Below are 13,049 nucleotides of genomic sequence, written 5' to 3' on the forward strand. Positions count from 1 at the left end.
ATATCAAATAAAATCAACCTTTATTTGTAACATGCACAGGATACAGAAGGTGTAAACCCTACAGTAAAATGGTTACTTGCATAGTGGTATCTTCTGTTAAGACATGTAGCTAGCTAGCTAAGCAATGAACCATAATCCCAACTCATAATGTTACTACCCTGCATGAATCTGCAGGTAGCCAAAGATAACCAACGAGGTTCGATGTTAGCTAGCTAGCTTTCATTAGGCTGTAACTAGCAATGCAAATGGCTCTGAGATACGAATAATATTACTACACAGATCCTACACGTAATATTAGCTGGTGAGTAATCTGTTGATCTGTTCAACACTCCCTCGCTTACTACATGACTCCACGTGCCATTCCACAGTTCTGATGTCCTCACCACCAGTCCACAACACAGAAAATAGTAAAAACAAAGAAAACCCCTCAATTAGTAGGTGTGTCCAAATTCCTGACCGGTACCGCAGATAGACGTACGCATGTGTGCCTTGTCCCATAGGCCTAGGGCTTATCAGCTAAAACCCTGGGCCTGGCTCCCCAGTGTGTGGGAATTAGCCCCTAATCTATGCCCTCGAAGACCCACCCATGGCTGCCCCCCTGCCCAGTCATGTGAAATCCATAGATTAGGGGCTACTTCATTTATTTCAATTGACTGATTTCCTAATATAAACTGTAACTTAGTAAAATCTTTGAAATTGTTGCATGTTGCGTTTATATATGCCATCCGTTTTGTCAGCAAAGCCCCATATACTACCCACTACTGCAACCTGTACGCTCTCGTTGGCTGGCCCTCGCTTCATACTCGTCGCCAAACCCACTGGCTCCAGGTCATCTACAAGACCCTGCTAGGTAAAGTCCCGCCTTATCTCTGCTCGCTGGTCACCATAGCTGCACCCACCCGTAGCACGCGTTCCAGCAGGTATATCTCACTGGTCACCCCCAAAGCCAATTCCTCCTTTGGTCGCCTCTCCTTCCAATTCTCTGCTGCCAATGACTGGAACGAACTACAAAAATCTCTGAAACGGAAACACTTATCGCCCTCACTAGATTTAAGCACCAGCTGTCAGAGCAGCTCACAGATCACTGCACCTGTACATAGCCCATCTATAAATAGCCCAAACAACTACCGCTTCCCCTACTGTATTTATTTATTTATTTATTTTGCTCCTTTGCACCCCAGTATTTCTACTTTGCACACTCATCTACTGTCAAATCTACCATTCCAGTGTTTTAATTGCTATATTGTATTTACTTCTCCACCATGGCCTATTTATTGCCTTTACCTCCCTTATCTCACCTCATTTGCTCACATTGTAAAAATACTTATTTTCTACTGTATTATTGACTGTATGTTTGTTTTACTCCATGTGTAACTCTGTGTTGTTGTATGTGTCGAACTGCTTTGCTTTATCTTGGCCAGGTCGCAGTTGTAAATGAGAACTTGTTCTCAAGTTGCCTACCTGGTTAAATAAAAGTTAAATAAAAAATAAACAAATATTCTTGTTCATTATATGACTACGGTAGATAGAACTTCATTGCCCCGTAGCGGTCATTCGCAATAGGACCATATTCTGCATTGAGAATTCAAATGGAATTTTTAGAATTTTTCTGATCATTTTAACTGTAAACAATTTTTTGGGGCAGTTTAAACGTTAACAAAAGAAAATGTGTCACATCCCTAGTGTGTTTATGTGTGTGTGTTTGTGAGCGCATCTGCCCCGTGTGTGTGTGTGTGTGTGTGTGTGTGTGTGTGTGTGTGTGTGTGTGTGTGTGTGTGTGTGTGTGTGTGTGTGTGTGTGTGTAAGTGCACACATGTACACTTATGTGTACATACAGTGCCTTCGGAAAGTATTCAGACCCCTTGACTTTTTCCACATTTTGTTATGTCACAGCCTTATTCTAAAATGTATTTTTTTTTTTTATCCCTCAATCTACACACTTCACCCCATAACGACAAATTGAAAACAGGTTTTTAGACATTTTTGCAAATGTATTAAAAATAAAAAACTGTATGTGTTAAAACGGCGCATGTGATTTTCTTACATTATGCACCCACCTTCGTCGTCTTTACTTTGTTTCCTGTACTGCAGCTCCAGCCTTTCAGGTCAGGCAACACTTTACACTCCTCCCCATCCATACATGGATGCATCTGGCACCACCACTTCTGTGCAACTATGGATGCTGCAAGAGGCAAAGAGAGAGGAATGCAACCAGTTAATCTGTGCACATTACAAGGCAGTGAAAAGACACTTCCTCTACTAGACTACTTACTGTAACAACTGAACCCACAACAAGACATCTGTTTCTACAAACATGTCAGTGAGAGTGAAGCCTTTTGATCCATGACTGACAGTAGAGTAGAGAGAGATCCTCCATGACTGCGAGCTGACTGCCTGGCTGCCTGACTGACTGGCTGAGCTGTGTGTTTCCAGGAGTGAATTACAGGGTGTGGGTCAATGTTAAGCTGATGAACAAAGTGGCAGGAGGGCAAAACACAGACTGGCACAGTGGGAGCAGAAAAGGCCTCCAAGGTCTACAGCTGCCTCTGAAGAGGCCTGCAGAGGGTAAGGTTTCCCTTGACATTTCTAAAGCTTCAGTCAGTGATGTCAAGATGGGAGGAAGCTACTGTCAGAGCCATTACAGTACAGAGGATAGGGATCGATTCACCTGTCGCAGGGGCCTCTGTTGACATGATATTAAATGACCTGGCCCACTATACTTCAATGAGCAAGCGCATCAGCACGCCAGGCTTTATTGTTTCCAGTGATAGACAGACAGCAGACAGCCTGAAACGTAAGTTTGCAGTGTACAAATGTAACATGATGAACAGGAATGACATTTACTCTCACGCCAAAAATACCTATCTGAAAGCCACGACTCCAATAGGCCAAGCCTCCTGAAAAGAACCTATTATATACAAGATACCCATCTGCTGGGTCAACCCAGCAGGAAAGTGAAAACAAACCCAACTGATGATTAAAATAACCCATGTTTGGGTAATCCAAAGACAGGCCTATTTGGGTGTTGCTTCTAGAGTTCTTTTTGCACCCGTGAGAGTCAATTTTATTAATGTTCATCATGTTAAGTTTTTACACTGCAAATTTCAATTTTCCTTTAATATTTTAGTACATCACATATTTCAATATAGCATTTTATAACACGTATGTAAATATTATAACAAATTGATAAATTTGCCAACTTTGGGATATGCATACGCTAGATAAAAATAACCCTGTCCAATATTTACTTAAATTGGGTTGTTTTGAAGCATGTTGTTTAGATTTTCCAGCATTTTGTTTACATTGATCGGTAGATGCAGGAAAACGTAATAGTGACTAAACGTAATAGTAGAAGAAAATATCTTACCCTATGTCAAATTTTGAATTGTTGATGATTGACAATCATTTGAAACCGCACTAATTCTGAGTGATACATGTGTGATACAAGACCGATTTTGGAACAGTGTACTGCCAATTACTGTGTTGCTAATACTGTACTGTCAATAAAAATATATACAGTTGAAGTCGGAAGATTACATACACTTAGGTTGGAGTCATTCAAACTTGCTTTTCAACCCCTCCAAAAATGTATTGTTAACAAACTATAGTTTTGGGAAGTCGGTTAGGACATCTACTTTGTGCATGACACGAGTACATTATCCAACAAATGTTTACAGACAGATTATTTCACTGTATCACAATTCCAGTGGGTCAGAAGTTTACATACACTAAGTAGACTGTGCCTTTAAACAGCTTGGAGAATTCCAGAAAATTATGTCATGGCTTTAGAAGCTTCTGATAGGCTAATTGACATCATTTGAGTCAATTGGAGGTGTACCTGTGGATGTATTTCAAGGCCTACCTTCAAACTCAGTGCCTCTTTGCTTGACATCATGGGAAAATGAAAAGAAATCAGCCAAGACCCCAGAAAAAAATTGTAGACCTCCACAAGTCTCGTTCATCCTTGCAACTGCACATGGGGATAAAGGTCGTACTTTTTGGAGAAATGTCCTCCGGTCTGATGAAACAGAACTGTTTGGCCATAATGACCATCATTATGTTTGGAGGAAAAAGGGGGATGCTTGCAAGCCGAAGAACACCATCCCAACCGTGAAGCATAGGGGTGCTTCATGGCAGCATCATGTTGTGGGGGTGCTTGCTGCAGGAGGGACTGGTGCACTTCACAAAATAGATGGCATCATGAGGACGGAAAATGATGTGGATATATTGAAGCAACATCTCAAGACATCAGTCAGGAAGTTAAAGCTTGGTTGCAAATGGGTCTTCCAAATGGACAATGACCCCAAGCATACTTCCAAAGTTGTGGCAAAATGGCTTAAGGACAACAAAGTCAAGGTATTGGAGTGGCCATCACAAAGCCCTGACCTCAATCCCATAGAAAACTTGTGGGCAGAACTGAAAAAGTGTGTGTGAGCAAGGAAGCCTACAAACCTGAATCAGTTACACCAGCTCTGTCAGGAGGAATGTGCCAAAATTCACCCAACTTATTGTGGGAAACTTGTGGAAGGCTACCCAAAACGTTTGACCCAAGTTAAACAATGTAAAGGCAATGCTACCAAATACTAATTGAGTGTATGTAAACTTCTGACCCACTGTGAATGTGATGAAAGAAATAAAAGCTGAAAGAAATAATTCTCTCTACTATTATTCTGACATTTCACATTCTTAAAATAAAGTGGTGATCCTAACTGACCTAAGACAGGGAATTTTTACTTGGATTAAATGTCAGGAATTGTGAAAAACTGAGCTTAAATGCATTTCGCTAAGGTATATGTAAACTTCCAACTTCAACTGTATATATATAAATAAAGAATGACTGTACCGTCCACACAAGATGGAGCCGCTCTTGTTGTCCCAGCAACCTGTCCGGGGAAGCAGGAACATTTGACCGTCTGGGATCTCTCCTCAATCTTGTTCTTGTTGCAGCAGCGGTGGGCGGCGATCACTTCACAGGTCCCTGCTTTGACATGCACTGCAAACACAAACAGAGATGGCTCCATGTTCATGTTCCATGTTCATCAACCCAGCTCCTGCAGACAGCAGACCACGTAGGCCAAAGCTGTGTCTGTAAGGACATATCTCAAACTACACTATTCTCCTTAATGCACGATGCATATTTGACCCATATTTGACAAGAGTCACATAGGGCTGCCACATAGGGCTCTGGTCAGATTAGGGCACTATAGAGCACTATATAGGGCAGGGGTATTCAAATCATACGAGGTCCAGAAACTGCTGTTTTTCTGTTCTACTTGATAATTAATTGCACCCAGGTCTAAATCAGTCCCTGATAAGAGGGGAATCCTTTTTTTTAAAGCAGTGGTACTGGGTTTGAAGTCCATATTTGAACCCTACACAGAGTGTATGGCTGCGTTTACACAGGCAGCCCATTTCAGATATTTTGCCAATTATTAGCATTTCTGATACCTATCTGATCTTTTCACGAATGTGTAAACAGCAAAGAAACACATGGAATCTGATCTTTTGACTTTAGATTTATACTGCCTCAAATGACTGCATTTACACAGGCAGCCCAATTCTGATATTTTTTCTCCATTAATTGCTCTTTTGGCAAGATCTGATTGGTCAAAAGACCAATTAGTGAAATAAACATAAGAATTTGACTGCCTGGTGAAACGCAGCCAAAGTGGATCTGAATCCTGATGCAAACTTGATCTTCTTTATGCAACCTCTGTCTAGATGTGCATATCAGTTTTTCTTGTAGAACATGACCTGCCGTTGCCATGAAAACCACCCCATCATTTTAAAGGAATAGTGACAGGAAATAAGCATTCCATCTGTGTGCTACTTCAGAGGCTACATCAGTGTGAATGCGCAAATCTGATATGGGTCACATGTAAAACTGGATATACCGTAGAAAGAAAATCTGAATTGGGTTCTTAGGGTGGCTGTGTAAACAAAACATAAAATACACAATCTTTATATGTACAGTGCCTTCAAAAAGTATTCACACCCCTTTACTTTTTCCACATTTTGTTGTGTTATAGCCTGAATTTAACATTCATAACCTTTAGATTTTTATAACTGGCCTACACACAGTACCCCATAAAGTCAAAGTGGAATTATGTTTTTAAAATTTTTCCAAATTAATAAAAAATGAAAAGCTGAAATGTCTTGAGTCAATAAGTATTCAACCCCTTTGTTGTGGGAAGCCTAAATAGGTTCAGGAGTAAAAATGTGCTTAACAAGTCAGATAATAAATTGCATGGAATAACTCTGTGTGCAATAATAGTGTTTGACATGATTTTGAATGACTACCCCATCTCTGTACTCCACACATTCAATTATATGTAAGTTCCTTCAGTCGAACAGTGAATTTCAAGGGCACCTATTGGTCGATGGGTAAAAAAAGCAGACAGTGTATATCTCTTTGTGCATGGTGAAGTTATTAGTTACAATTTGGATGGTGTATCATTACACCATCCAAATATTACTATGGCGCCGACAGAGATGGTCGCCTCGCTTCGCGTTCTTAGGAAACAATGCAGTATTTTGTTTATTTATGTATTATTTATTACATTGTTACCCCAGGAAATCTTAATGCTTATGGGCAGGTGGGACGGTAGCGTCCTACCTGGCCAACATCCGGTGAAATTGCAGAGCGCCAAATTCAAAATACAGAAATTACTCATAATAAACATTCATAAAATATACAAGTGTTATACATCAGCTTAAAGATCATCTTTTTGTTAATCCAGCCGCTGTGTCAGATTTCAAAAAGGCTTTACGGCGAAAGCATACCATGCGATTATCTGAGGAGAGCCCCACTTTCAAAAGCATAGAAACATTTTACAACCAAGTAAAGGAATTACAAAAGTCAGAAATAGCGATAAAATGAATCACTTACCTTTGATGATCTTCATATGTTTGCAGTCACAAGAGTCCATGTTACACAATACATTTTCGTTTTGTTCGATAAAGTCCCTCTTTATGTCCCAAAACTCAGTTTTGTTGGCGCGTTTTGTTCAGTAATCCACTGGCTCAAAGGCGGTCACGACATGCAGACGAAAACATCCTAATAGTACCTGTAAAGTTCGTCGAAACATGTCAAACGATGTTTATAATTAATCCTCAGGTTGTCTATTGTCTAAATAATTGATAATATTTCAACTGGACAATAGCGTCTTCAATAGAAAAGAAAAACAACGAACGGTGCGCAATCGGTCATGCGCTCAAAACAGCTCTGGTTCATTTAGTTCCACTGAAAGAATGTTCTCATTCTTCCTCGTTTTTCAGAAAACAAGCCTGAAACAATGTCTAAAGACAGTTGACATCTAGTGGAAGCCATAGGAACTGCAATTTGGGTCCTATCCAAATACATACTGTATAGGCATTCAATAGAAAAGTACCCACATCAAAAATGTCCCATTTCCTGGATGGATTTTCCTCAGGTTTTCACCTGCCATATCAGTTCTGTTATACTCACAGACATTATTTTAACAGTTCTGGAAACTTTAGAGTGTTTTCTATCCAATACTACTATGCATATGCATCTCCTAGCTTCTGGGCCTGAGTAACAGGCAGTTTACTTTGGGCACGTTTGTCATCCAAACATTAAAATACTGCCACTACCCAAGAGAGGTTAAGTCTTATTACATACAGCCGGGAAGAACTATTGGATATAAGAGCAACGTCAACTTACCAACATTATGACCAGGAATACAACTTTCCCGAAGCGGATCCTCTGTTTGGACCACCAACCAGGACAATGGATCGGATCCCAGTAGGCAACCCAAAACAACTGCGCCGCAGAAGGGGCAGATGGAGCGGTCTTCTGGTCAGGCACCGTAGACGGGCACATCGCTCACCGCTCCCGAGTATACTACTCGCCAATGTCCAGTCTTTTGACAACAAGGTAGACGAAATTCGAGCAAGGGTTAACTTCCAGATAGACATCAGAGATGTCTCTGTTTCACGGAAACATGGCTCACTCGGGAAATGTTATCAGAGTTGGTACAGCCACCCGGTTTCTTCACGCATCGCGCCGACAGAAACAAACAAATCTCTCTGGTAAGAAGAAGGGCGAGGGTGTATGCCTTATGATTAACGAGTCGTGGTGTGATCATAACAACATACAGTCCTTTTGTTCACCTGACCTAGAATTCCTTACAATCAAATGCCGACAGCATTATCTACCAAGAGAATTCTCTTCGATTATAATCACAGCCGTGTATATCCCCCCCCCCCTCCCCTCCCAAACAGACACCTCGACCGCCCTGAAAGAACTTCATTGGACTCTATGTAAACTATGTACATTTTATCAGCATATCGAATGCGCGAACCGGGCTGGCGACGTTCTAGATCATTGCTACTCTAACTTCCCTCGCCCTTCTTTCGTCAAATCTGACCACAACTCCATTTTGTTGCTCCCAGCCTATAGACAGAAACAAAAACATGAAACACCTGTGCTCAGGTCTGTTCAACGCTGGTCCAACCAATCAGATTCCACGCTTCAAGATTGCTTCGATCACGTGGACTGGGATATGTTCCGGATAGCCTCAGACAACAACATTGATGTATGCGCTGATTCGGTGAGCGAGTTAATTAGCAAGTGCATCGATGATGTTGTACCAACGGTGACTATTAAAACCTTCCCCAACCAGAAACGGTGGATTGATGGCAGCATTCTCGCAAAACTGAAAGCACGAACCACTGCTTTTAATCATGGCAAGGCAACCGGAAACATGACCGAATACAAACAGTGTAGCTATTCCCTCCGCAAGGCAATCAAACAAGCTAAGCGTCAGTATAGAGACAAAGTAGAGTCACAATTCAATGGCTCAGACATGAGACGTATGTGGCAGGGTCTACAGTCAATCACAGATTACAAAAAGAAAACCAGCACCGTCGCGGACACAGACGTCTTGCTCTCAGACAAATTAAACAACTTCTTTGCTCGCTTTGAGGACAATACAGTGCCACTGACACGGCCAGCTACCAAAACCTGCGGGCTCTCCTTCACCGTGGCCAACGCGAGTACAACATTTAAACATGTTAACCCTCGCAAGGCTGTCGGCCCAGACGGCATCCCTAGCTGTGTCCTCAGAGCATGCGCAGACCAGCTGGCTGGTGTGTTTATAGACATATTCATTCAATCCCTATCCCAGTCTGCTGTTCCCACATGCTTCAAGAGGGCCACCATTGTTCCTGTTCCCAAGAAAGCTAAGGTAACTGAAGCTAAACGACTATCGCCCCGTAGCACTCACTTCCGTCATCAAGAAGTGCTTTGAGAGACTAGTCAAGGATCATATCACCTCCACCCTACCTGACACCCTAGACCCACTCCAATTTGCTTACCGCCCCAATAGGTCCACAGACGATCACACGACGATCACTCTGCACACTGCCCTAACCCATCTGGACAAGAGGAATACCTATGTAAGAATGCTGTTCATCGATTACAGCTCAGCATTTAACACCATAGTACATGTGGGAGTTAATGTAATGTAGCTAGGTGCAACTGCTATGTTAATGTAATGTAAATAGGTACAACTGCTATGTTAAGGAAACACAGGAACAATGGTTACATTGGTTGCATCTGGACATACATTAGCTGAGGCAATAAGTACATTTATTGCATCTGGATATACATTAGCTGAGGCTATAAGTACATTTATGGCAGCTGGACACAACTAATGGATGCATCAAGTCAGGGCCATAAGTACATTTATGACAGTCAGACATACTAATGTCAGAAGGACACAGGAAGGAGGATGGTGGTAAAATGACCAACAGGTGAAATATAAGTATACAATAAATGTATTATTTTTTGTATGACATAAGGGGTCCTGCCACCATTATAATCTAACCAGAAGCAGAGATGGACGTTACTGGGTGTAAACAAGCAAAGAACTCGGACTAAAAGATAATGGTGGCAGAAGGACTAAGGGGAGTAATTCCATTTACATATGGGATGTACCCATATGCTGTATGTGTATAAAAGCAAAGCCAGTGCTGAGGGTCAGTTGTTCCATGGACCAGCTCGGCTTTGCTACTTTGTATTAAAGCCTATATTGAAATCACAAGTTCTTGTAAGAGTGTTATATTTTTGAGGCAATATTCCACGACATACCCTCCAAACTCGTCATTAAGCTCGAGACCCTGGGTCTCGACCCCACCCTGTGCAACTGGGTCCTGGACTTTCTGACGGGCCGCACCCAGGTGGTGAGGGTAGGAAACAACATCTCCACCCCGCTGATCCTCAACACTGGGGCCCCACAAGGGTGCATTCTCAGCCCTCTCTTGTACTCCCTGTTCACCCATGACTGCATGGGCATGCACACCTCCAACTCAATCATCAAGTTTGCAGACGACACTACAGCGGTAGGCTTTATTACCAACAACGACGACGAGGTGGCCTACAGGGAGGAGGTGATGGCCCTCGGAGTGTGGTGTCAGGAACATAACCTCACACTCAACGTAAACAAAACAAAGGAGATGATCGTGGATTTCAGGAAACAGCAGAGGGAGCACCCCCCCTATCCACATTGACAGGACAGTAGTGGAGAAGGTGGAAAGTTTTAAGTTCCTCGATGTACACATCACGGACAAACTTAAATGGTCCACCCACACAGACAGTGTGGTGAAGAAGGCGTAACAGCGCCTCTTCAGGAACTTTTACAGATGCACAATCGAGAGCATCCTGTCGGGCTGTATCACCGCCTGGTTCGGCAACTCCGCCCACAACCGTAAGACTCTCCAGAGGGTAGTGAGGTCTGCACAACGCATAACCAGTGGCAAACTACCTGCCCTCCAGGACACCTACACCACCCGATGTCACAGGAAGGCCAAAAAGATCATCAAGGACAACAACCACCCGAGCCACTGCCTGTTCACCCCACTATCATCCAGAAGGCGAGGTCGGTACAGGTGCATCAAAGCTGGGACCGAGAGACTGAAAAAGACTGTTAAACAGCCATCACTAACATTGAGTGGCTGCTGCTAACATACTGACTCAAATCTCTAACGACTTTAATAATAAAAAATTGGATGTAATAAATGTATCACTAGTCACTTTCAACAATACCACTTTATATAATGTTTACCTACCCTACATTACTCATCTCATATGTGTATACACTGTACTCTATGCCATCTACTGCATCTTGCCTATGCCACACGGCCATCGCTCATCCATATATTTATATGTACGCAATCTTATTCATTCCTTTACACTTGTGTGTATAAGGTAGTTGTTGTGAAATTGTTAGATTACTTGTTAGATATTACTGCATGGTCGGAACTAGAAGCACAAGCATTTCGCTACACTTGCATTTACATCTGCTAACCATGTGTATGTGACCAATAAAATTTGATTTGATTGATTTGATTTGATTACACCCAGTCACTACAAAGACACAGGCGTCCTTCCTAACTCAGTTGCCAGAAAGGAAAGAAACCGCTCTGGGATTTCACCATGAGGCAAATGGGGACTTTAAAATAGTTTAATGGCTGTGATAGGAGAAAACTGAGGATGGATGAACGACATTGTAGTTTCTTCACAATATTAACCTAATTGACAGAGTGAAAAGAAGGAAGCCTGTACAGAATAGAAAATATCTCAAAACATGCATCCTGTTTGCAGCAAGGCACTAAAGTAATGATAAAAAAAATATGGCAAAGCAATTCACTTTTTGTCCTGAATACAAAGTGTTATGTTTGGGGCAAATCCACATTACTGAGTACCACTTTCCATATTTTCAAGCATAGTGGTGGCTGTATCATGTTATGGGTATGCTTGTAATCGTTAAGGACTGGGCAGTTCTTCAGGATAAAAAAAATCTATTAAATGGAGCTAAGCACAGGCAAAATCCTAAAGGAAAACCTGATTCAGCCTGCTTTTCACCAAACACTGGGAGATGAATTCACCTTCCAGCAGGACAATAACCTAAAACACAAGGCCAAATCTACACTGGATTTTCTTACCAAGAAGTCAGTGAATGTTCAAGAGTGGCCACTTTGACTTAAATCTACTTGAAAATCTAAGACCTGAAAATGGTTGTCTAGCGATGATCAACAACTAATTTGACAGAGCTTAAAGAATTTTGAAAAGAATAATGGGTAAATGTTGTACAATCCAGGTATGGAAAGCTCTTAGAGTCTTACTCAGAAAGACTCACAGCTGTAATCTCTGCCAACGGTGCTTCTGCAAACTATAGACTCAGGGGTGTGAATACTTACAGTGCCCGTTGAAATGGTGGAACACACCTACTCATTCAAGGGTTTTTCTTTATTTTTACTATTTTGTAGAACTACATTGTAGAATAACAGTGAAGACATCAAAACTATGAAATAACACATATGGAATCATGTAGTAACCAAAAAAGTGTTCAAGAAATGAAAAATTCTTCAAAGAGATTCTTCAAAGCAGCCACCCTTTGCCTTGTAGCCACCCTTTGCATTCTCTAAACCAGCCTCATGAGGTAGTCACCTGGAATGCATTTCAATTAAAAGGTGTGCTTTGTTAAAAGTTAATTTGTGGAATTTCCTTCTTCTTAATCTGTTTGAGCCAGTCAGTTGTGTTGTGACAAGATATGGGTGGTATACAGAAGATAGCCCTATTTGGTAAAAGACCAAGTCCATATTATGGTAAGAACAGCTCAAATAAGCAAAGAGAAACGACAGTCCATCATTACTTTAAAACATGAAGTTCAGTCAATACGGATAATTTCAGCTTTGAAAGTTTCTTCAAGTACAGTCGCAAAACCATCAAGCTCAATGATGAAACTGGCTCTTATGACGACTGCCACAGGAAAGGAAGACACAGAGTTACCTCTGCTGGCAAGGATAAATAAGTTCATTAGAGTTACCAGCCTCAGAAATTGCAGCCCAAATAAATGCTTCACAGAGTTCAAGTAAGAGACACTTGCTTGGGCCAAGAAACACGAGCAATGGACATTAGACCAGTGGAAATCATCAAATCAAATTAAATGTATTTATATAGCCCTTCTTACATCAGCTGATGCCACAAAGTTCTGTACAGAAACCCAGCCTAAAACCCCAAACAG

The 13,049-nt window shown here is 41.6% G+C and overlaps 1 protein-coding gene across 2 annotated transcripts in view; it reads right to left on the minus strand.

The window, feature by feature from the left end:
- The window catches only part of LOC106582736 (chemokine-like protein TAFA-2), a 197,195-nt gene that overhangs the window by 26,197 nt on the left and 157,949 nt on the right, over positions 1–13,049 (minus strand). The window contains exons 3-4 of one of the 2 annotated variants that reach the window (XM_014166114.2): positions 4,844–4,993; positions 2,058–2,182 (exon numbers count right to left, since the gene is read on the minus strand). In XM_014166114.2, coding sequence (XP_014021589.1) covers positions 2,058–2,182; positions 4,844–4,993 — 275 coding nt within the window. Of the gene's footprint in view, positions 1–2,044; positions 2,183–4,843; positions 4,994–13,049 lie in introns of both variants that reach the window. The other variant, XM_045705485.1, reaches the window with a different exon arrangement.

Source organism: Salmo salar, chromosome ssa22 (assembly GCF_905237065.1).
Source record: "Salmo salar chromosome ssa22, Ssal_v3.1, whole genome shotgun sequence".
NCBI classification, from domain to species: Eukaryota; Metazoa; Chordata; class Actinopteri; order Salmoniformes; family Salmonidae; genus Salmo; species Salmo salar.